The sequence below is a fragment of the Camelina sativa genome, chromosome 7 (genome assembly GCF_030686135.1).
Source record: "Camelina sativa cultivar CO46 ecotype springtype chromosome 7, ASM3068613v1".
Lineage (NCBI taxonomy): Eukaryota > Viridiplantae > Streptophyta > Magnoliopsida > Brassicales > Brassicaceae > Camelina > Camelina sativa.
This window is the reverse complement of record NC_141886.1, coordinates 29,183,732-29,207,114: the sequence shown is the minus strand read 5'-3', so window position 1 is coordinate 29,207,114 and position 23,383 is coordinate 29,183,732. Positions and strand designations below refer to the sequence as shown.

The window sequence follows — 23,383 nt, the reverse complement described above, 5'->3', positions numbered from 1 at the left end:
TATATATATACTAAGTTATGTGTCGTCATTCTGTCTTTCATGGTAATTGACCTATAGGTGTTACAATTATAGACTCCATCATCTATTAAGAAAAGGAAAACTATGCATATCTAGTAAAGAACAAAAGTATTTTCAATTTTTCAAAAATGAGATATAAGATTTAAAGAAACAAAAAAAAACAAACTTAATGGCCATTGATCAACTGATAATTTTAAATAATGTGAAATATTAAAATAACAATAGTGGTTTTCAATTAAAAATTTATCATTTTGTTGCTATTGGGATATCCTCAATATTGTTTACTAAAAGGTATCTCTTTCGGATTAGTGTTTTTTAGTGTCGTATCATAAATGTAGTATTGTCATATCTAATTTGGAAGATAACTAAAAGATACGTCGACTACATCTCATATTTGTAATTTGTAGACAATTCCTTGTACATACTCTTGTTACCCCTTCCCATCATTGTGTTATGAAAAGATTCTGCCACAATTTTCGTAGCTCATGTGATAAAAATTGATTTCCTTTACTTGTGGACGTAACCAACAACATTAGGTCGGTGAACAACGTAAATAAGTGTTTTTTCGCGTTTCTAGTTACTTTCTCGCATTTGCTATCACATATAGGAGTGAAAGGAATTTTCTTAGGTAACCAAGAAAATATTATATATATTGTGGAAGTACATGTTCGAAATCCATGGTTGCCGCAGGCAGAGGCAGACCTATATATGGACGTGAGGGGGTGCCGTATGACCTTATTAAAGTTAAAAAAAAAAGTTAATAGTGTATTTGATTAATTTTTAGTGAAATAGTTGGTCAAAATCATGCACTCTTGACCCCCATTCGATTAATTTTTGGTGAAAAAATTGGTCAAAATCATGCACTTTTGACCCCCATTCGATCTTTTTTAATATATATATATATATATAATACCAACTAGTCGTTAATAATTTGTATTATGACCTCCGTAAAATTATTTTTGGGTGTGCCACACTTAATGCCTGACACCATCAGGCAAACAAACTTTGATTACACTGTGCTCTTGCGAAAAAAATTATACTCTATGAACGGCTTTCTAATATACCCAAACGAATCTATGATATTACATTAAAAATTATTGAAGCGGTCAATGCATGATACCAATGAACATTGCGTATAAATGGAAAGATGGATAATGATGAGTTGACTGGGATCCAGAGCTCTACAAATTATGTAGAACTGACATACTCATGTCACACTTACTAGGATAACTATTCGATTTTATTTATTTTATATTCTAATATCACCAGTTCTACATAATTTGTTTGTTCTGTAAATATAGAAATTGTTCTATTTTGCTCTACCCCATTTACTGTTTCACCCAAATGTATCAGTATTTGAAACCACTCTTAGGTTACATGAAGTCTTAACTTTTTAGTCCCGATTTTAATTAATTGATATTAATTAGTAAATATCAGAGTGCTAATTTTTGTCATCAAAATATATGATTTCATTCTAGTGAGTATACTTCAAGTTTGGTTGTTCTATATGTCAACAAATATTTATTTTGCATTGGAAACCTGATTTAGTTCCAAAATAGAAGAATCTAATTACTCAAAAGATATGATGAATAAATAAGAAGAAAATAATCTAGCAGAGAATGAAACTGATAATTTCTTGGCTAATTGGGAAGATTTGCATTACATTGTCTACAAGACCATTTGACCCCAAATCTGGTTCGATCCTCCGGACCTTGTATAAAACCCATTTGGCTCCAAACCATAACGACCAAACTTTTTTCTCGTCTAAAGAGAAAAAAAAAAGTATAGAGAATTGGTCGTAAGTTTTGTTAGAGAAGAAAAAAGAAGAAGAAAATGGCGTCTTTGATTCTGATTATGTCACTAATGTTTCTCTTATTTACCACATTCTACCACTTTGGTGAGGCTAGGATCATTGCTGTGGGTGGATCATTGGACGCATGGAAGGTTCCAGAATCAACCAACCACACTCTTAACGATTGGGCTGAGACCGTCCGGTTCCAAGTCGGAGACTATCTCTGTACGGATCTAAATCTTTCTTCTAGTTTTTTTTTCCTGAATATATTGATCTAAATGACAGTCCTGAAAAGTGACATTATTACCTGGTTTTCCAAAAAATTCCATTACCATGAAATCGGTTTAATTGTTAGCATTTTCTTATAAAATTTCACTTAGGTTAAATACTTGGTGCTACCATACTTTGGTCATGATGGTCGAGATCCGGATGTTAGTTATTGTTAAATAGATTTTTAGTCACTGAAAAGAGTTTAGTTTGAATAGAATAAATTATTAAGTTGGATTTGGTTCTTTGAGATATACGTAAGAATTGTAGAGAGTAGAGACCAAACAAGTATGAAGTTTCTTGGTTTTAAATTAGTTGTGTTTTTGGTGATATATAATTATTGGTTTAATCGATATTTTGACAAGTAAATAGTCCAAATCATTTACATATATTCATTTTTTTAAAAATTATTCAAGAAACTTAAAACCCATTTCAAATATATATAATTTACAAAAACAAATGCATGCGATAGTAAACTAAGCTTTATTTTTAACATGCGACAGTGTTTAAATACGATGCCAAGATCGATTCGGTGTTACAAGTGACAAAAGAAAACTACGAAAAATGCAACATGGATAAGCCTTTGAAAGAACACAAAGACGGATACACAACAGTGAAACTCGATGTCTCAGGTCCATACTTCTTCATAAGTGGAGCTTTGACCTCTAACTGTGCTAAAGGTGAGAAACTAACTGTCGTGGTTCAGTCACCTAACCACCAGAGCCGGCGCTGAGATTTTGGTGGCTCCAAGCAGGAAAAATTTTTTGGCTGATTTTTTGGTTTAAAAACCAAAAAAATGGTAGAAATTGCATCATGTAGTGTCGAACCTGAGACTCTTTGGTTATGCTAGTAGTATGTTTCCAGTAGAACCAATGACATTTTCATAAAAAATGGGCTGATTAAATAGATATTTCTTAAGCGGCCGCAAGCACCAGCTTGGCTCGCTTGTACCCTTCGCCGGCTCTGCTAACCACCCGCCAACGCCAAAGCAAGGACCAGGCGCTGTTACACCCACTCTATCCCCAAAGCCATCTACTTCTCCGGCTGCTCCACCTACCCCTTCTCCAAAGTCATCTACTTCTACGGCTCCTGCGCCAGCGCCGGCCAATAGCCATGCAGTTGGGTTTGTTGCCGGAAATGGCATCTTCTGGGCCTCGACTATTGTTTCTGTCTTTGGGCTTGTTTTCGCTTAAAGCTTTTTTTTTTTGAAGTTTAAAGTTTATGTTATGCGTTCAAAATCTATGATTTAGAGAATAATGGATTATCTATATATATAGATATATATATGTCTTATTTGACATTACTGATAATTTAATTTACAATTCTTTTGTCCCTGGCAACGATTTATTCTACAAATTTAGCAATGTCTAATCTTATTGATACCTAAAAATATTCTATTAATGTTTTATTATTTGTTTAGTTGGATGATGAATGGTTAGATCGTTTCTTAAACGTTATCATTTTGAGATTTTTATCTAATAAAAAAATGTATTTATAGATTACGGCGGTAATTTTAATATTAAGTTTCTGAATCGTTTTATAGTTTCGTGACTTGGTGTTAATATCATCACCACAAAACTGTAACTACAAGAAAACATGGATTTTACGAAAAAGCTAAGCAGTGGATTTATCGACGAAATTAGAAGTTGGGATCTCAAAACCGGAAAAGATCTGCTTCGATTCAAGTCGTGTGCTTCTCCGGCGCACAGCCGAAAACTTGGGTCGACTAAAGAATCAATTTTTCTATCAAGCAACAATGGGTCAAGTTCTCTTTTGCTCTCACACCAATCCTCTCCGACATTCTTGAAGGCTTAGTAGTTGCTTTCATTTGTTATCTTTTTTTTTTTTTTTCTTGTTCCACTGTAGGAGCATGGATTTTCACTTTGATTCTGCTAAAAACGAGTTTGATTTATCTGCTTGATATCGGTAGCCAATGCTGATGTGATCCACTTAGTTGCCTTGTTGCGTCTCTCATCCCCTGTGTGATTGCAGATGAGGGAGGATAAGAAGTAGAAGAATGATGAAGGAGAAGTGAGGGAAGGAGTAGCGCATCAATAGCTTTGTTGCCACGCGGGTATATCTCTTGTCATTTCTTTCAAATGTCTAGCTCCATCTGTTTTGGTCTCCATGGAGGTGGGTTTCTTACTTTCTTTTAAAAATCCTGGAACTGCTTTGTTATTTCATCTTTTCAGAATTCTTGAGTACTTATGTGCAAGATTGTTTTTTTTTTTTTTCTTTGGTGGGTTTCTCTCAGATCAGGTGTCAGCTATTTTGGTTGAGTCTTGTGGCTTAAAGAACTCAAGGCTCAACTCGGCTCTCCTCAGTGTCACCAAAGTCACCGAAGGTACTCAAACTAAGCTCTCTAAAAGCATATCACTTCTTTCACAGAGTCACCTCAGTTTTGGTGATTTTATATGATAAAATCTGGTATGTGTGTGTGTGTTGGTGTTTGTGTTTGTGTCTTAGAAGCTTATGGTTTGAACATGTGATTTTTGTTTACTATATTATTTTGTTGTTTGTGATCAATAGACTGGATTTGGAGAAGCTTGAAGAAGCGGTTGGCTGGAAGAAGATAGGTAAAACCCTTATGTTTATTTTCAATTATTACTCTTGTATTACTCTTCAATTCTTTGAAGTCACATTGTTGCATGCGTAAACCATCTGATTCAGTGTCCTATTGTTCTTAGGTCGATGATGATGTTTGGCTTACAGAGAAAGCCACAGCCAAGCACACTCTTAGACAGAGCTCATGATGTACAACTTTATTTCAGAGCGTAAGGTAAACTTTCATTGGTTAAGACATTTTCTTATCCTATTGTATCTTTTGCTATTAAGGTACAATATATATACTTTGCTACTTATTGCTGTGAGACTTTTATTAAATCTGTCAAAGAGTCATTTGTTTAGAAGCCTCTGTTGTAATTTTTGTGAGGCTTTTTGTTGAATTTGTCAAGAGTTATTTGGTAATACCGATCTCTAGACACCTGTTTTATATGCACTCTTTAACTAGAGTCACCATTGTCGTTCTTCTTACTCACACTCACGTTTTTAAGCTAGAAGACATGTTAGTTATAGTGAATTGCTTGTCCCGATGGTTTCTCATTTCTAGTCTCGATTTTGAAATCGTGTTATATTGATAATGGGAAATGAGTCCCCATGATACATTTTTTTGTTTGTTTGTTCTGAAGTACTTGAAGAAATGAGTTGCTCTTGGAACATTAGTGGGAACTACCTAGGCTTCAATGATGGAATACAAAGCAATTGAGAATGTGCGACAAACCATTTATTATGTAGTTTTTCATAATAAGTAATAAGTGAGTAATATATGATAGTGAAATATATGGTTGTGAGATAGTTGAATAAATGGAGGGTTGTAAAATAAAGTAGAGAGTTGAATAAATGGAGGGTTGTAAAATAAAGCTTAAGGAATATTCTATGTAATATTCCCTAAGATTTGTACTATAAAAACCAAGGCTTGGTGAAGAATTTCATACAAGCTGAAGTGAGTGAGTTTGAGTAAGAGTCTTAAGAGTTCTTGTAATCCCTTTGAGTGTTTCAATAAAATAAGTTTATCCCCTTGTATAAAGATCTTTCTTATATTCTTACATAATCTTTGTCTAAAATACTTCCTAAACACTTAGCATTGATCCTAAAAACCTCCTAAGTGGTTGTACCACTATGTGTGTGTAATTTTGTTCTATTTTTCTAATTATGTTTTTTGAGGAGGATGAAGTATTCTTATTTTTAGTTATGATTTTTAATTTTATTTTGTAATCATGGTTTATTAATAATAAATATAGTACTTAAAAATAATGTTTTATAACATTATTCATAATTTAAATATATTTAAAACAATTAATAAAATATATTTAATTTGTATAAATACTGTATAAATACAATAATGTATAAATACTTAAATACAACTATAGTCGGTAATTAGTCATCAATTAGTCACTAAATTTGGTGACTACATTATGAATATTTTGCGTTGTCGTAAACAAGTCGTAATGTAGTCGCTAAATTTAGTGACTATATTACGACTAAATTTACGACTATGCAAAATAGTCATAATGTAGTCGCTATTTGGCGACTAATTTTATGACTATCTATTTTAGCGACTCTCGATTTATGACTACTGGTTTTAGTCGCTATTTAGTCGTAACACACCGTTTAGCGACTAAATAGTGACTAATAGTGTAGTCGCTATTTGCCTGTTTTCTTGTAGTGGAGTGTGTTTAATCCTATATATGGAATAATTTGTTATGAGTTTTGCTATGATTTTGTTAATTTTGATGAGTTAAGTTGTTATGATTTGTTGTAAAATCTTCCCAAATCTCACTTAAAATAACAGATTTTATATATCTATCTGTGTTTTTTATCTAGAAACATCCTCTAAAATCTCCTAAAATTATTAAAAATTGAAACACTTAAATAGTTTTAATAATAATACATTTCATTTAAAGTATTTTTCAGAATAATTGGTGCATTGAGTTTTGAAAGAAAAAATAGTGTGTAATTTATCCTTTTCATAAATTACAAAATGATTTGATTCAATGGTTTGACTGGAAGCATGATGGCAATAGGCAATAGCTAAAAAACGAATAATTTTTGTTTAGTCCAAAACAAGGTGAATGAAGAAGGTACATATGAAGAATAGGTTCAAGCCTCTAAACAAGGGGGAAAACGGCCAAAATCAACACAGACAATTTGTGAAACGCTTTTTCATACCCAAACTATGGTACTATGCAATTATCAATCTGAACAAACTAAAATTTCAAATTTCCTACCTAAAATTTATAAAATTAACCGATTTCAATATGTCCGTAAACGGTGTTACTTGGTCATTTAACGGTGTTGAGTCAGATGCCAACAAAATGACCACATGGCCAACAAAACGACCACATGGCATCTGAGCATCAAAACGACGTCGTTTTGATAGTTTAAATAAAAAAAAAAATTGCTACTCCCAGGATTCGAACATGCATTCACCTAGCCCATCATTTTCACCCCGTAACCACTCGGATAAAGTGATTTCTTTGGGATTGATTAAAAATAATGTAATATATTGTCTTCCGTCAATCTTCTTCTAATCATCTTCTCTCCTTCGCTTCACAATGGCAAAAACGAACAGATCCAAGGCTTCCCAGCGTATAATAGGAAACGGTGAACTAAGCATTTGAGATTGAAGAATACATTCTTCTCTAGAAGGAGAAGATGGTGATGGATGAGGAGAAATACATATTTGGGTTTTACTAAGATTCATGGAACTCATGAAAAAATACAAAAAAAAAAAGTTGATCTGTTTGCATTAGAAAAAGAAGATTTACGGAAGACAATATATTACATCGTTGTTAATCAATCCCAAAGAAATCGATTTGTCTAAGTGGTTATTGGTAAGATAGATACTTTAAGCTAATGTGGGTTCAAATCTTGGTATTAGCATTTTTTATTTCATTTAAACTATCAAAACGACGTCGTTTAGATGCCCAGATGCCATGCAGTCGTTTTGTTGGCATCTGACTCAGCACCGTTAAATGATCAAGTAACACCGTTTACGGACATGTTGAAATCGGCTAATTTTATAAAGTTTAGGTAAGAAATTTGAAATTTTAGTTTGTTCATATTGATAATTGCATGGTACTATAGTTTGGGTATGAAAAAACGTTTCACAAATTGTTTGGTTTGATTTTGGCCGTTTTCCCCAAAACAAGAACTAAAGAAAAAAATATTTGTGTAGTCCTAAACAAGGTCATTTTAACTTTTGTTATCCAAAGGGACTAAAGTGATGACATTTCGTGCAATTATTACGTTCTCACACTATTCTCAGACATCCTTGTTGGTCACTCTTTCAAGTCTTTTAATTAGATGCCCTTTATTCTACACGCGAATAACTTCTTTTTTTTTTTTCTAACTTGAATGTTTTGATCTTCATCTAATTGGCATATGTAGTCCACTGTCCACATCAGCGGCCAATACTTGTTCATCACTCCTTCTAACTTTAAACAGCTGCAATTTGTTCTAGCAATTCCATATATCTTTAACTTTCAGTCGTTAGCTCACATAGTCACAGTATTGTTTCTGCATTTTCATCCACAACTTTTAAGAAAACATGTACTCTCTTGGCCATCCAAATTCCAAAGATATCAAACTCCTCTATAGTCCTCTTAGCTAGAGTATACATAGAGAATTAGAGACTCATCTTTCCAATGTAAATTTATTCACTCAGTTTTCGATAAGCTGTACTTCAAATGTTAACTTTCTTTAGGGGTATATAAAAATGGGGATTTTGTTTCTTTATGTATTTACACAAATGGGGAATTTGATAATGACTACTTTCTAAAAATTATTTGTCTGCCCCATTTCCACATTTAAGGATATGAGAAAAAAAAGAGAGAGACAGCAGAGGAAACGGGTGGGGCCCGACCCGGACAGCACCGAAGAAGAAAGTCAATTTGTTTGACAGAAGACAGAAGACAGAACCTCTCTCTTCTTCACTTCTCTCTTCTCTCTCTTTCTTTGTCCGTTTTTTTATTCTTTTTTTAACAACTTGTGTGCTCTTCTTCTGCTACTTCCGTTTCTTCTTCTTCTTCTTCACCGTCGCCGTCAGATTTGACTGTTACTGTAAGTTACTTCTTCTTCTTTTATGTTCCTCCCCGATCTCAGTTCCTTACCATGATTGGGCTTTGCAATTTGTTCCTGAATTCGGTTTTGTCTAATTTAGAAATAAGTTCTGTTCATTTTGTGTAGCTGATAAAGTTTTGATTTTTTTTATTTATTTGTGGGTTGCAAATTTCTTCCTCTTTATGAATTTGGGTCAATGATATTTAGCTCAAGTAACCTAATATCAGAACTCAATCGCTTGATTTGTAACAAAAAAAAAAAAAAAACTTCTCCTTGTTTCAATTAGGTAGTTATAGCTCTGAAAAGGGTTCGCTATTGATTCTGTTTTACAAAAAAAAAAAAAAAACAGGTTTGTAGGATTCATGAGTTGAAGAGTATGTTTGATACTTGTGGTTCAAAAAGAGTCAAATCTCAAGTCATCAGTGGCCAACTCGAGAAGTTTGTCAGGTTTGATTATTTTCAACCAATTTGTGAATCTCTAATTGAAGCTGTATGGTCAAAAAGTATTGAGCTTTTTTTTTTAAGAAAAAACAGGTTAGATAGTATGGACTCGAGATACTCGCAAGGTTCTGAAGCTGGTCTAAACAAATGCACATTGAACATACAAGGACCTAAACGTTTTGCTCAAGGAAGCAAAACATCATCTGGATCTTTCAAGAAAGGTTTTAGAAAAGGATCAGAAGGACTTTGGTCTATAGGTAGATCTATCGGACTCGGTGTTTCGCGCGCTGTGTTTCCAGAAGATCTTGAAGTATCAGAGAAGAAAATATTTGATCCACAAGATAAGTTTCTTTTGCTCTGCAACAAGTTGTTTGTAGCTTCTTGTATACTCGCAGTATCCGTGGATCCGCTCTTCTTGTATCTTCCCTTTATCAACGATAAAGCCAAATGCGTTGGTATAGACAGGAAACTTGCAATTATAGCAACAACGATAAGGACAGTTATAGATTCGTTTTATCTCTTTCATATGGCTTTACGGTTTAGAACAGCTTATGTTGCTCCTTCGTCGCGGGTTTTTGGTCGTGGAGAGCTTGTTATAGACCCTGCACAGATAGCTAAGCGTTATCTACAACAGTATTTCATCATTGATTTGCTATCTGTGCTTCCAGTTCCACAGGTATTACAACAGAACAGAACACCAAACTACTCTAAATTTGCATATTTGCTTTTGTTAATGTTCTTTTTTGTTGTTCTCTCTCAGATTGTAGTTTGGAGATTTCTCTTCAATTCAATGGGTGCAAATGTGTTGGCAACCAAACAAGCCCTTCGATATATCGTGTTAGTTCAATATATACCGCGTTTTCTTCGAATGTATCCGTTAAGTTCAGAGTTAAAGAGAACAGCTGGTGTATTTGCTGAGACTGCATGGGCTGGTGCAGCTTATTACTTGCTACTCTACATGCTCGCAAGTCATGTTAGTATTTAATTTTTTGTACCATACTATTTTCGTTGAAGCAATATATGTTTTCTCATGAATGTTATGTGTATTCAGATTGTTGGGGCTTTGTGGTATTTGCTTGCTTTAGAACGCAATAACGACTGCTGGAGTAAGGCCTGCCACTTTAATAACCAGACATGTGCCAGAAACTTCTTGTTTTGTGGTAACCAAAATATGAAAGGCTATGCTGCTTGGGACAAGATTAAAGTTTCGGTTCTTCAGCAATATTGTCCTGTTGATGTCCCCGAGGATGAAGAACCTCCTTTTGATTTTGGAATCTACTTAAGAGCACTCTCCTCTGGCATTGTCTCATCTAAGAACTTTGTCTCTAAGTACTTCTTCTGTTTGTGGTGGGGGCTTCAGAATCTTAGGTAATAATATGCAAAAATAGATTTGCTTTTATAGTGTCACTTTTTCGCATTAGTAACCTTGATACTCCTTTGCAGTACACTTGGTCAAGGGCTTGAAACCAGCACATACCCTGGAGAGGTTATATTCTCGATAACACTTGCTATTGCTGGACTTCTACTCTTTGCTCTTCTCATTGGAAACATGCAGGTAGAAAAAGAGTTTGTTTGGTTTTGTTCTTATGTTTGATGATTTCACTGAGTGAGTATGAAGAAACAACGATATGATCTTTGGCGTTTTTGATAAATTTCATGACAGACTTATCTTCAATCGCTAACTATTCGGTTAGAAGAAATGCGAGTCAAAAGACGTGACTCAGAACAGTGGATGCATCATCGAATGCTTCCACCAGAACTGCGGGAACGTGTCAGACGATATGATCAGTACAAGTGGTTGGAGACTCGTGGAGTTGATGAAGAGAATCTTGTTCAGAACCTCCCAAAGGATCTTAGAAGAGATATCAAACGTCATCTCTGTCTCGCCTTAGTCAGAAGAGTAAGTTTCTTGTCTTGTGTTCACTCCATTAACATCTTCTTGAAAAGTCAGTCTCATTCTTTTTCTTTAGGTTCCATTGTTTGAGAATATGGATGAGAGGCTGCTAGATGCAATCTGTGAGAGGCTTAAGCCATGTCTATTCACTGAGAAGTCTTACTTAGTTCGTGAGGGAGATCCAGTTAACGAGATGCTCTTCATAATACGTGGTAGGCTCGAGAGTGTAACCACTGATGGTGGGAGAAGCGGATTCTTTAACCGCAGTTTACTTAAAGAAGGAGATTTCTGCGGTGACGAGCTTTTGACATGGGCACTTGATCCCAAATCAGGTGCTAACCTCCCGTCCTCAACAAGAACCGTGAAGGCCTTAACCGAAGTAGAAGCTTTCGCTTTGATAGCTGATGAGCTGAAATTTGTGGCGAGTCAGTTCAGGAGACTCCATAGTAGACAAGTGCAACACACTTTCAGATTCTATTCACAGCAATGGAGGACTTGGGCGGCTTGCTTCATCCAAGCTGCATGGAGACGGTACACAAAGAGGAAGAAACTGGAGCAACTTAGAAAAGAAGAGGAAGAAGAAGAAGAGTCAGCTGCAGCATCGGTTATAGCAGGAGGAAGTCCTTATAGCATCAGAGCTACGTTCTTGGCTTCAAAGTTTGCGGCTAATGCACTTCGTAGCGTTCACAAGAACCGGACTGCGAAATCGGCTTTGTTGTTGTCATCTACTAAAGAATTGGTGAAGTTTCAGAAACCTCCAGAACCAGACTTCTCAGCTGAAGATCATTGACCGTAATCTTTACTTGTACACAAATTTCTTAAGAATACTTCCAACTCAAGATTCCAACTATTTTTTTGTTTGTTTATAACACCAAAATATTGTAATATAAAGGATTGTTTTTGATTGCCCTTAAATCTTATTACATAGAAAATATATGTTTTTCAAATTATCCAACCAATTTTACATCATTTGTTCATCATCTAAACTTGCTCGGATCTTCCTTCCAGAAAGTTTTTGCAGATAGTTTGCCATTTCTCCCGATCTGGTTCCGCGCTCTCCATCGTTCCCTTCGCCTTATCCGCAAAATCTTGCTGAGAAAAGAAACAAGGAAACATAAAAAAAGCTTCCAAGAAGACGATGGAAATAAAGATAGAAGAAGAGCAAACCTCCATCAACTTCATATTGACGACGCGATCAATGATCTCGAAAAGAATCTCTTTGTTGTACTCAGGATGTCCTTGGATGCAGAGGAAGTGATCTCCAAAGGAACACATCTCCACGTTGCATTTGTCTGAATAAGCAAGCAATGTTGCTGATTCAGGGAGTTCAAACACTTCGTCTTGGTGGCATTTTATGATGGCTAGTGATTTCGGGATCTCGCTTCCAAAGTAGCCACCCGGTTTCACAGCGTCTTGAACCATTGTTATGGTTCTTAGTCCCATATCCACACCTCTACTCGCTCTTCCTACCTTCCCTCCTTTGATTCTACATAGTATCTAAGTTTCAACAACAGAGAAGAATGCATCATTCATCACAAATCTTTTAAATCAATTTTGTTGCAATTATGATTAACGCAAGGACGATGCTAATCATTACACTACATGTTATTGTAAAATGATTAAGGTTTTGGATTCATTAGGGATAAAATTGAAATGTAAAACAAGCAATCAAAACCTAAAAATTCCTTAACTACATTCAGATTCACATCAACCAAATGATCTTCTATGACTTTTGATGATGCGTAGGTGTAATTATTAATTAAGCAAATTGGTTTACCAAATCATGTTTTTGAAAAATGGGGTTTTCCTAAAAAAAACAAAACCCTAATTTAAGCATAGGATCGATCCAACGGATGAGAACAAAACCTGGTGGCCGAAGCAGATGCCAAGAACCTTCTTCTTCATGTCGTCAAGTTTTTGGCAAAGAGAACAAAGCTTAACGATCCAATCATCGTCACCAAAAGCATCATGAAGGCTTCCACTGATAACAAAACCATCATACTTATCCAGATCCTTATCGTCCGGAAACTCACCGTCGATCACACGAAACAGATCCCATTTCTCATCCTCTTCCCCAAAAGTCGAAACAAACACGTTGAAATATCCACCGTACGTCTTCTTCACCAACGTTGAATCGCCTGTGGCCAAGAACAGAGCAAATCTCTTTTGCTCATTAACCATTTTTTGTTTTTTTTTTTTTTTTTTTTTTTTGTTTTTGGGTTTAGAGGATATAAGATTTTGGGTATGGTTTTAAAGACGGCGAAAGAATCGTAACAGAAGCCAGCAACTAGGAGTGTTTCGTTGCGTATCAGTTGTGATTGGTAATAACAAACTATAAAGTTCCTTATATAGTTCCTTATATCTTATTATATAGTCATATAATGAATTTGGATGTTTGACTACAATTTAATTACAATATGAGAAAGTAATGAGATAAATAGCACAAATGGAAGGTGTTTATATTTTTGTGGGATTTTAATTTTATGACTTAATGACAGATTCCAGTCAATCAACAACAGAAAAGCTGTATACCAAATTTTTTTGGAAACGAATTTAGAAGAGATTAATGACTTTTCTTGTGTTTGTATCTTACAAACTCAAGAAAAGTCATATAAAAAAATTGCCGAAACGTTCTCGTAGCAAATGCACTGAAAATTGCCGAAACGTTCTTCAACTTGGAAGACAATGATCGCCGTACGTTGATCCATCTATGACTCTATGTATATAGGACACGTCATTTTACAGACACATCATCCTACATTACAAATTTACAATGTTGATGTGTTAATATATAACTTCACGTATTAATATATAACACATATATAGATATATAAAACATGTAATGTGGTATTCTATTAATATTGTTGTTTTTATGTGATATATCATATTTACTCGTTTGCACCAAAAAAAATAAATAAATGATATTTACTCAAGATTGCTAACAAAGGTTGATAAGAATCTTTAAACTTTGATCAAAATATCTGTTATACTATTTATCTTTAAAATCTCTCAATTTACAAAGTCGATCAATAAACTCTACATAAATGCTAAACCCCTCTTCTAATAACTTAGCTCCGGTAGTGTTACATAAACTACAAGTTGAAGAAACTAAGTAATTAGTCAAAGTTTTAGGAGTATAAAGAATATTTTGGGTTACCGAGGATGAAGCTTTTATTTGAATCATTATGGATAGTTGGATACATACCCATATAATATAATACAGTAAATAATATAGAGTGATACGTAGAGTTGGTAAATATAATAAATACCCATAAGGAGGGTTGACCTTTGAGGAAGTTTTTGCTTCATTCTTTTCTATTGTTTCCTTTGACGTTCCCGCAAAGTCTTGCTGCATATTAGGGTTGGTTTAAGTGAAACCGACCCACCAAAATGAAACTAACGTAAACTTGTTTAGCTTTATTAGGTTGACAGCAACTTTTCTTGACAAAATTACAAAATCACAAAAAGTGGAAAGCTCAGAATGCAAAGGCTTTTGAAAGCAAAGATGTTCATCCAATGGATTTGATGCAATTGGCTATTCAAGATGCATTAATTTTCTTCATAGGAAATGCTCGTGAACAAGCTTTAAGCTCGCAACCGGCTAACACCGACGATGCAAGAACCTCCCATGAGGCAGATACAATCGTATGCCAGCTTGATGGTTCATGGACAGTCAATGATATATAGTTTGAGTGGACTTGGGTGGATAGTCTTCCCAAATGATCATATTCTTAAGTTTGGTTTGAAAGGTTTTCTGCTTATCTCTCCTTCACACAAAAATTGTGTCGCTTTTGCAGGCAATGAAGTGTTTCATTTCACTCTCGCTCGCTTGCTAATGTTGTGTTCGAGACTGATTGCAAGGACTTGACCAGATTGATTGAAGACATTGTTTCATTGAAATAAATCCCAACAATAAACTCTTTTAAGTTTTAACACTCATAAAGTCATAATTATTTTAGTTACCTTTTTGATTATTCAGACAGGGATGTTACCGTTCCGGTTCTCTTGACATGACCAGAAACTAAATTACACGGTTTACACTTAACCGGTTCTATACATAATCTAATAAATACCAATAAATATAAATTCTCAAATAATTAAATAGATATTGAAATAATAGTCTAACACAAATACAGTTAAAAACTTAGAATACTTAATAGACAAATTCTATCAACTCTCAAGTAATTGAACAAAAAGAATATATCTATATATATAATATTTATCAATTTTCAAATGGGATGACAAACAATTAAATTGTAATTTTTATGTTATTAGCTCTCTTTAAAAAAAAACCAAAACAGTGCTATATTTTGTTTTCAACATTTGAAAAAAATGTACTCCTATAACATCAAATAGTAAGATTTTTCATTTTATATCATATATACATCTTACATGATATGAGAAAAATACCAAATAAAATAAAGTTTTACTGCAGGGTATAAAAAAGGAGTTGGAAGAATGAGGGCGTCCACATGATCAATGGGGAAATCGCAGAAAGAATAAACGCACTCCGACGAAGATTTGCCGCCCTCTTTTACACACTTTTTTTTTTTTTTTTCACTTTTACACTTTTACTTTAACCTTTACTTTTGCATGTACTTTTCTTTACTTTGAAATATATATATATTTTTGTGGGTTTTTTTCAGTCTTCCAAAGCCAAAACGAGAGGGTTGCTTGTGGGGTGAGTCTCTTCTTCACGCAGTTCTATAAAAATAATTCAGTTGATGGGTTTTTGTTGATTTTTAAAATTTTATAGGCAAATCTTTCATTTCTTTTTTGTTTAGAATAGCTTTTTAAGCTTTTGCTTCCCCTTTTTTGCGAGTGTGAGTGTAAGAGATGTGAATCTCCTGCAACCAAGTATGTTTTGTTTTGGTTTTTATAAAAAAGCTACCATGCATGAATGTTATGTTTAGTCTTTTTATTTCATTAGAAAAGTCTTCTTGTAAATCAATATTTAAAAGTTATAATTGTTCGAATCAAAGTACTGATTTAAGCTTTATAAACTTTTAGATCAAGTTATAAAAAAATAGGTTTTAGATCAAATAACAAACGAATCAATTTATTTAAGATGTATTAAGAAGCCTTCATAAATATAAGTAGTCTTCATAAAGTTCTTTTAAAAAGCTTTCAAACCTTAGTATTTTTAAAAAACTACTATAGTTTAACTTTAACAAAAATAAATAAATAAAGCTTTCGAATCAGTATGTATTTTTGCTAGTTTTCCAAATTTTTAATACAAATTTTAAACTCTTTTGGATGAGAGAAGTGTATATAGAAGATAAACAGCCTGTATCAAATGTGACACATCAAATCAGTTTTATTATCTCTAGAAATTTACATCGATAGCTATAACTCATATCCCATTATTATATGATGTCCAATGTGGCTGCTTTCAGTCTCACTAAGTTGACAATCTGATATTCTATAGGATGTACGTCGCATATGCCACTATAATGAAAGTTCAATTAACATTCCATATAATGTAATTTCTTATAGAGATCATTTAAAAAAGAAAAATTTACTCGATAGTATTATAGTATAGGTTTATAAATGCCACTAAACCAAAAATAGTGACGTAAAACAAAACACATACATGTTCGTATACGTGACAGTACTGATGGTAATCGAATAATAATGGATCGAATTAAAAGTGTTGTTTCCCATTAACTTCGAATGTGCTAGATTCGATCTTTCTTTTTTCACAAGAAGAGTATTTATTCATTTAAAAGCAGAAAGAACAAGTTCGGCGGACGAACACAACAATAAGATACAAATGTGTAGCACAAGAATTTAAAGCATATATCATTGGTGTAATTTGTGGTTTAGTGAGAATATTTGCATGTATTATAACATTCCTTTTTAAACGGTTCAAAAGATAATATCAACATGCTTTACAACATAAAAGAGAGGCAAACATCAACTTTTTTTTTTCCGTAAAGGCAACTATCAACTTTAACCCAAAAATGGGCAAATATAGACGTTTTAATTCGACTACTTTGATTTTTTTATGTGACGCAAATTATTGAAAAAAATGATTCTGTTTCTAACTAATGGTTCTAGTCTTCTAGATATGATAGCATTATAACCTGATCGACTAAACTTACACTATCAGAGGTTTTGGTTAATGATAATTGATTTTTTTTTAAAAAATTAAAGGGGGTGGTACAAAATTAAATCAATATCTTCTGTAAGTTATTTGTAAAAAAGAAAAGTCTTGAACTGAAATTCATACTAATTTCTAATTATTGAAAACGTTTACATTGGCAAACAATAATATTCACAGTAAAAATGGTTAAATTGTGATAAAAATTAGTAAAAGACAATTGAACATCCTAGTTGTGATATCTCCTAGTTGTACCAGTTGCACCCGTATAGTGGGATTCGAACCCTGAACACATGCGCGTGCATGAAGCTCGCAACCACTGAGCTATTATGGTTTTCGTTGAACACTTACTGATTTAATTATATTTAATCGAAAACAATTTTCATTAAGGGTAATATTTTTTTTTTATCATTAAGAGGTTTTCGAGAAATTACTTTAATGAAAAGAGGATATGAGATTAGGGTTCGTTTTATATATTTGTGTTACCACTTACGAAATTCTTACAAATATTATGAAAAAAAATATATATATATATATACAGGGGAAAAAGACAAAGAAGCATTGCGTAATGATCACTGATAATGCGTGAGAAAGAAAATAGGGACGTTGCATACCATCTCTCTGGTGATGTCAATTTGATCTCCTCAAATCAGCAATTTGGTCCAACTACTACGGTTGTTGTTCAGTTTTTAATTTTCCTTTGTAGCTTTCCTAAAATTTATACATTTGGTCGGAATATCAGTTTTAGGTACAGAAAAATATATGGTCTGAATGGTAACTGTGGTTGAGGCAGTCAAATCTGTATGTGGATCAGACCGCTATATTTTAAGTGTGGACAACAGACCGCTGCGGTTCAAGTCTATTTGTAAGGAAAAGCGGTACGCAGTTGGTTTACTGCAATTTTGTTTCTATTTTTTGTAGACCACACCACTGTGGACTAAACATGATGAATGGTAAATAAAAAACTGTTTGATCCGCAAATGGATTTGTCTACCCCAACCGTTGCAACCATTCGCACCCATATACTAGATATAGATATTTCTCAAAAATATAGATATTTATCAAAAAAAAAGTATGATTAAATAATAAGAACTCTTAGTGTCTAATGTGATTAACAAGTTGAAAAAACAAATATAAGCTATGGTTTTTTTTACCTCGTTATAGGAAATATTGATATAATATCTATGATGAATGTGTGTTCATATTTAACGTTATAATCATTCAAAAAACATTTAAAAAAACGAAAAAAGAAAAATGCTTCTTCACCATGAGTTTGAGAATCATCTTTTTATATGAGCAAATGCATCAAAGCGCAACTTTAGAAAAGTCTAAAGTAATACATTATGTGTGACAAGAAATGATGACTAGAATCACATAATTTTTTTAAATAACTTTGTAATAGAACTAAACTAAAAGGGCCATAGTGATAGCAAATAAATTAAGTAGAGTAAAAAGGGAAGAAAACAAAGTATAGGGACTTGTCAGAAAATTGTAACATCACAAATCATACACCACATCAGGCAATGCAAAAGCAAGCCTCTTTACCGTATTCCAGCCTTTTTTTCTTACTATTTTCTCTTCCTATCTCATTTCATATGTTCTTTATATAAATAATGAATATTTTGAAATTAGATTTCATACATAATAACGTTTTAAACCTCTAAAAGTAACATTTATAAATCACGAGATTTACAATGTAACAAATACGGAAGAAAAATACAAGAAAACAGACAAAAAGAAGAGAGGAGAGGGTGCACGTTAGTGCAGATTAGTCTCTCGTACCCACTGCCACTGGTTACACAGCTTACAAGTGGTGATAACTACTAGTACACTACACACGTCAAATCTATGCATTCTTTTTTACTTTTTTTTTACTCAAGACAAAATATATGTTATTCAAACTTCAAAATGATCTTGTAACATTTGTTATTGTCATGACAAGAATATGTTAGATTGAACGTCAATTTTCTTGGGTTTTTTGAAAATTCATGGGACTACAAATTCTTTCAAGACAAGATTATATCATAAGAGACTTTGTATGAGAAAAAAAGCATGGTCAAATTCACAAAGTTACTCAAGTTTGCAATTTCAAAGTAATATTCCTATAAAAGTTTTGGAGTAAATACATTAGTATCGTTAGCTATTTTTTTTTGTTATTTTCTTCCATGATAACGTTCTTGTGCATGGAGATGAAACTGATCTTGGTCGAAAGCATCAGCTAATAATCCCTATACACGTATCAAAGACTTATATAGTCTTTGCCTCCCATTTATTTATTTATTTATTCTCTATGAACCATAATCAAAATTATGAAACAGACTTTCACAAATTTTTTTACTTGATTATTTATTTATGTTTTCTTTCCGTTATGGTCTCTCTGCATTGCCACCATTAATTTTATGTATAGAACAAAAATTTCACAAATTTAGGATTAAAATTATAAATAAAAATAAAACGACTCAAAAGAGAAAGTATCATCCACCATGTCCATACGGGTCCGTATCAGCTTTCCTACCTGATTCTCTCCCCCACAAACCACAACACTACCTACACTCTCTCCTCTCTCTCTCTAAATACCCCCAGAAAAACAAAATTGCTCTCTGGTTTTGTTATAGCTCTTCTCTCTCACAAATCAAAACCATCTTTTTTTTCTGCGCTTATTATTATTACTATCATCAATCTCCTTAAATTCATAACACAATACAGACATAAATTCTGTGTTTTTTAATAGACCCAATAAAGAAAAAGCATTCATTTTTTTTTTCTTCTTCTTTGCTTTTTTTGCTTTTTCTCTTTCTCTCTTTTGTAGGCACAACAACAAAACATCGACTAGGTAAATGTTTTTGTGTTCTTCTTCTTCTCTCCTTATGGTGAACTAAGCTTTTCATGGTGTGGGTGATATGAAGATGACAACGATGAAGCAAAACCCTTTCTTTCTCTTCTCTGTCTTGTTACTACTCTGTTTCTTCGTTACTTGTTCTCTCTCTTCCGAGCCCAGAAACCCTGAAGGTAAATAAAAACGACAAAAAGACTCGTTTTTTTTTCCATTTGGGTATACGAAAGTTTGAAACTTTCTTACTTTGGTTGATGTTTTTTTCTTACAGTGGAGGCGTTGATAAGCATAAAGAACGATTTACATGATCCACATGGTGTTTTGAACAACTGGGATGAGTTCTCTGTTGATCCTTGTAGCTGGACTATGATTACTTGTTCTCAAGACAACCTCGTTACTGGCCTGTAAGCATATATAAATTTCGATTTTTTTTTGTTTTTGTTTTTCATAATGGTGACAAATTCTTCATCTTTGTCTCTCTCTCTGTTTCTCCCAATTTCAGAGGAGCTCCAAGTCAGTCTCTTTCAGGAACTTTATCTGGCTCAATCGGAAATCTCACTAATCTTCGACAAGTGTAAGATTATTTTGTTTCTTTCTTCAATTATATATATATATAAAAAATGTCTTCTTTTGTTTGTTTCTTCAACCCTTTGTTCTGTTTTTTGGAATCTTGTAGGTTATTACAGAACAATAACATCTCAGGCAAAATCCCACCGGAGCTTTGTTCTCTTCCCAAATTACAGACTTTGGATTTATCCAATAACCGGTTCTCCGGTGAAATCCCCGCTTCTGTTAACCAGCTGAGTAGTCTCCTATATCTGTGAGTTCTCTTCTGTTTAGGTTTGCTAATGATGTTCTTTAACCAATCAAAGCTTCGTGCTCTTAACTTAAAACCTCGTACGTTTTCTGTAATGATTTGATTAGGAGGTTGAACAACAACTCATTATCTGGGCCCTTTCCTGCTTCTCTGTCTCAAATCCCTCATCTCTCTTTCTTGTGAGTATATAGAGACTTAAAGTTTGAATTTTTTTTACCTTAAGACTCATGTTTTTGTTGATGTTTGGTTTCAGAGACTTGTCTTATAACAATCTCAGAGGTCCTGTTACTAAATTCCCTGCAAGGACATTCAGGTAAAGACTTTATTTTTTTTGGTTTTTAACATTTTTGAGTGACAACACACTTTCTTGGTCTTGTCAAGAATTGAGTTTTCTTATCGTTTCACTGTTGAAATGCAGTGTTGCTGGGAACCCTTTGATTTGTAAAAACAGTCCACCTGAGATTTGTGCAGGATCTATCAGTTCAAGTCCTCTTTCTGTTTCTTTACGCTCCTCATCAGGTAAAAACATCAGTTTCAGTAATCTTGCTTTTTTTTTTTTTTTTTCATTTGATTTTTGTCCATTTCTCATTAGTTTACTACCATTTGGGATTTTATAGGACGTAGAACCAACATATTGGCGGTTGCACTTGGTGTAAGCCTTGGTTTTGCTGTCAGTGTAATCCTTTCTCTCGGGTTCATTTGGTACCGTAAGAAGCAAAGAAGGCTAATGATGCTTCGCATAAGTGGTTTGTCAACTCGAGTTAGCTTGTGGTTTATGTGATTTGATTTCAGGGAGATTTTTTCTCTTGTCTTAAGTTTTGGTTCTTTATGCAGACAAGCAAGAGGAAGGGTTACTAGGATTGGGAAATCTAAGAAGCTTCACATTCAGAGAACTTCATGTAGCTACGGATGGTTTTAGTTCCAAGAGCATTCTTGGTGCTGGTGGGTTTGGTAATGTCTACAGAGGAAAGCTCGGGGATGGGACAGTGGTTGCAGTGAAACGACTGAAAGATGTGAATGGAACTTCTGGGAACTCACAGTTTCGTACTGAGCTTGAGATGATCAGCTTAGCTGTTCATAGGAATTTGCTTCGGTTAATAGGTTATTGCGTGAGTTCTAACGAAAGACTTCTTGTTTACCCTTACATGTCCAATGGCAGTGTCGCCTCTAGGCTTAAAGGTATTCATAGATCTGGTTTTTGTTAGTTGCTCTTTAGTCACGGAATTGTAATCACTTGAACTAATGTTTTTTACTGTTACAGCTAAACCAGCATTGGACTGGAACACAAGGAAGAAGATAGCGATAGGTGCTGCAAGAGGTTTGTTTTATCTACACGAGCAATGTGATCCCAAGATCATTCACCGAGATGTCAAGGCAGCAAACATTCTCTTAGATGAGTATTTTGAAGCTGTTGTTGGTGATTTTGGGCTCGCAAAGCTACTCAACCACGAGGATTCACATGTCACAACCGCGGTTAGAGGAACAGTTGGTCACATTGCACCTGAGTATCTCTCCACTGGTCAGTCATCTGAGAAAACCGATGTCTTTGGGTTCGGTATACTTTTGCTAGAGCTCATCACAGGAATGAGAGCTCTCGAGTTTGGCAAAACCGTGAGTCAGAAAGGAGCTATGCTTGAATGGGTAAGCAAGTAATTACTATAAATTTAGAGTTTTAGACCAAACATGTAATCAAAAGATAGTCTTAAAACTCTTCTTGGTGTTGCAGGTGAGGAAGCTACATAAAGATATGAAAGTAGAGGAGCTTGTAGACAGAGAACTTGGGACAAACTACGATAGAATAGAAGTTGGAGAGATGCTACAAGTTGCTTTGCTCTGCACTCAGTTTCTTCCAGCTCACAGACCGAAAATGTCTGAAGTGGTTCAGATGCTTGAAGGAGATGGATTAGCAGAGAGATGGGCTGCTTCACATAACCATTCACATTTCTACCATGCCAACATCTCTTACAGGAGTATTACCTCTACTGATGCTAACGGCAACAACCAAACCAAACATCTGTTTGGTTCCTCAGGATTTGACGATGAAGATGATAATCAGGCCTTAGATTCATTCGCCATGGAATTGTCTGGTCCAAGGTAGTAGTAGATCTTGGACAAAGAGAGAAAAAAATATATAATATTCCTCAGGATTTGAGTTTTATATAGACATGTAAATGGGTCTAATGAATACTGTTTTGGATGTATATATATATTACGGTTTTCTTGAAATGTGTTTATTTTGGTCTGTCTCTCTCAAACTCGTTTAATACTTGTGGTGGTCCTGTGAAAGTAATGTTTGGTCAAACACTGACCAAACAACTTAATGATATGTTGACTTCAACTTCTAATTTTTTCTGTTTTGTATATTTTTCTAAAACACAAAACTACAAAAGATGTAAAGCACATGATAGCTTTTATATACATAAAAACCCCAACAACTTTTGCTATTTATAGTCTCATGATCTTTGGTTGTTCTTGGATATTATTTGTTTGTCATCAATTCGTTTCGTTGTGTTTTGATCTTTTATATTGTTTTTCATACCACAGTCTTGATGCTATTACCGTATCTTAATCTTCATTTGTGTTACAAAATGGTCTAT

General features: G+C 34.0%; 4 protein-coding genes and 1 long non-coding RNA gene across 10 annotated transcripts; 4 read left to right on the top strand and 1 right to left on the bottom strand.

Moving 5' to 3' along the window:
* Positions 1 to 1,799: 1,799 nt before the first annotated feature.
* Positions 1,800 to 3,393, top strand: LOC104702917 (early nodulin-like protein 11). The gene is made up of 3 exons (XM_087459642.1): positions 1,800 to 2,035; positions 2,581 to 2,805; positions 3,059 to 3,393. Exons 1-3 carry the CDS (start codon positions 1,852 to 1,854, stop codon positions 3,268 to 3,270), a joined length of 621 nt encoding a protein of 206 aa, XP_087315768.1. The 5' UTR covers positions 1,800 to 1,851; the 3' UTR covers positions 3,271 to 3,393.
* Positions 3,394 to 3,643: 250 nt separating this feature from the next.
* LOC104702916 (uncharacterized) lies at positions 3,644 to 5,353 on the top strand. 5 transcript variants are annotated; one of them, XR_015562486.1, is made up of 6 exons: positions 3,644 to 3,837; positions 4,070 to 4,210; positions 4,332 to 4,421; positions 4,607 to 4,653; positions 4,765 to 4,856; positions 5,275 to 5,353. It is a non-coding gene; the product is annotated as an uncharacterized LOC104702916 (long non-coding RNA). The 5 variants fall into 5 exon arrangements; XR_015562488.1 differs by having other exon boundaries at positions 3,743 to 3,837; positions 4,070 to 4,151; XR_015562485.1 differs by lacking the exon at positions 3,644 to 3,837 and having other exon boundaries at positions 3,963 to 4,210.
* A 2,787-nt stretch (positions 5,354 to 8,140) lies between these two features.
* LOC104702914 (putative cyclic nucleotide-gated ion channel 6) lies at positions 8,141 to 11,980 on the top strand. Of its 2 annotated transcripts, XM_087459629.1 has the most exons (9): positions 8,141 to 8,285; positions 8,451 to 8,698; positions 9,048 to 9,145; positions 9,233 to 9,815; positions 9,900 to 10,112; positions 10,191 to 10,507; positions 10,583 to 10,694; positions 10,803 to 11,039; positions 11,110 to 11,980. In XM_087459629.1, exons 3-9 carry the CDS (start codon positions 9,075 to 9,077, stop codon positions 11,821 to 11,823), a joined length of 2,247 nt encoding a protein of 748 aa, XP_087315755.1. In that variant the 5' UTR covers positions 8,141 to 8,285; positions 8,451 to 8,698; positions 9,048 to 9,074; the 3' UTR covers positions 11,824 to 11,980. The 2 variants fall into 2 exon arrangements, with proteins under 2 accessions (XP_087315755.1, XP_087315754.1); XM_087459628.1 differs by having other exon boundaries at positions 8,141 to 8,698.
* LOC104702915 (gamma-glutamyl peptidase 5-like) lies at positions 11,913 to 13,372 on the bottom strand. The gene is made up of 3 exons (XM_010418835.2): positions 12,900 to 13,372; positions 12,201 to 12,530; positions 11,913 to 12,125 (listed from the first exon to the last, which is right to left on the bottom strand). The coding sequence occupies exons 1-3, from the start codon at positions 13,212 to 13,214 to the stop codon at positions 12,015 to 12,017; spliced, it is 756 nt and encodes a 251-aa protein (XP_010417137.1). The 5' UTR covers positions 13,215 to 13,372; the 3' UTR covers positions 11,913 to 12,014.
* A 6,225-nt stretch (positions 13,373 to 19,597) lies between these two features.
* On the top strand, positions 19,598 to 23,012 carry LOC104702912 (protein CLAVATA3 INSENSITIVE RECEPTOR KINASE 2-like). The gene is made up of 11 exons (XM_010418832.3): positions 19,598 to 20,145; positions 20,241 to 20,373; positions 20,472 to 20,543; positions 20,646 to 20,789; positions 20,894 to 20,965; positions 21,040 to 21,099; positions 21,205 to 21,305; positions 21,404 to 21,532; positions 21,621 to 21,965; positions 22,048 to 22,427; positions 22,513 to 23,012. The coding sequence occupies exons 1-11, from the start codon at positions 20,037 to 20,039 to the stop codon at positions 22,882 to 22,884; spliced, it is 1,917 nt and encodes a 638-aa protein (XP_010417134.2). The 5' UTR covers positions 19,598 to 20,036; the 3' UTR covers positions 22,885 to 23,012.
* Positions 23,013 to 23,383: the final 371 nt, after the last annotated feature.

What these genes read in the sequence shown, in the direction of transcription:
- LOC104702917 (XM_087459642.1), top strand. Translation starts at nt 1,852, where the DNA reads ATGGCGTCTTTGATTCTGATTATGTCACTAATGTTTCTCTTATTTACC. An exon ending in CCAAGTCGGAGACTATCTCT is followed by an intron (nt 2,036 to 2,580) that starts GTACGGATCTAA and finishes AACATGCGACAG; the next exon opens with TGTTTAAATACGATGCCAAG. An exon ending in ACCTAACCACCAGAGCCGGC is followed by an intron (nt 2,806 to 3,058) that starts GCTGAGATTTTG and finishes ACCACCCGCCAA; the next exon opens with CGCCAAAGCAAGGACCAGGC.
- LOC104702915 (XM_010418835.2), bottom strand. Translation starts at nt 13,214, where the DNA reads ATGGTTAATGAGCAAAAGAGATTTGCTCTGTTCTTGGCCACAGGCGAT. An exon ending in GCATCTGCTTCGGCCACCAG is followed by an intron (nt 12,531 to 12,899) that starts GTTTTGTTCTCA and finishes GTTGAAACTTAG; the next exon opens with ATACTATGTAGAATCAAAGG. An exon ending in TCAATATGAAGTTGATGGAG is followed by an intron (nt 12,126 to 12,200) that starts GTTTGCTCTTCT and finishes TTCTTTTCTCAG; the next exon opens with CAAGATTTTGCGGATAAGGC.
- LOC104702914 (XM_087459629.1), top strand. Translation starts at nt 9,075, where the DNA reads ATGTTTGATACTTGTGGTTCAAAAAGAGTCAAATCTCAAGTCATCAGT. An exon ending in CAACTCGAGAAGTTTGTCAG is followed by an intron (nt 9,146 to 9,232) that starts GTTTGATTATTT and finishes AAGAAAAAACAG; the next exon opens with GTTAGATAGTATGGACTCGA. An exon ending in TCTACATGCTCGCAAGTCAT is followed by an intron (nt 10,113 to 10,190) that starts GTTAGTATTTAA and finishes ATGTGTATTCAG; the next exon opens with ATTGTTGGGGCTTTGTGGTA.
- LOC104702912 (XM_010418832.3), top strand. Translation starts at nt 20,037, where the DNA reads ATGAAGATGACAACGATGAAGCAAAACCCTTTCTTTCTCTTCTCTGTC. An exon ending in CTGAGTAGTCTCCTATATCT is followed by an intron (nt 20,790 to 20,893) that starts GTGAGTTCTCTT and finishes TGATTTGATTAG; the next exon opens with GAGGTTGAACAACAACTCAT. An exon ending in ATCCCTCATCTCTCTTTCTT is followed by an intron (nt 20,966 to 21,039) that starts GTGAGTATATAG and finishes GTTTGGTTTCAG; the next exon opens with AGACTTGTCTTATAACAATC.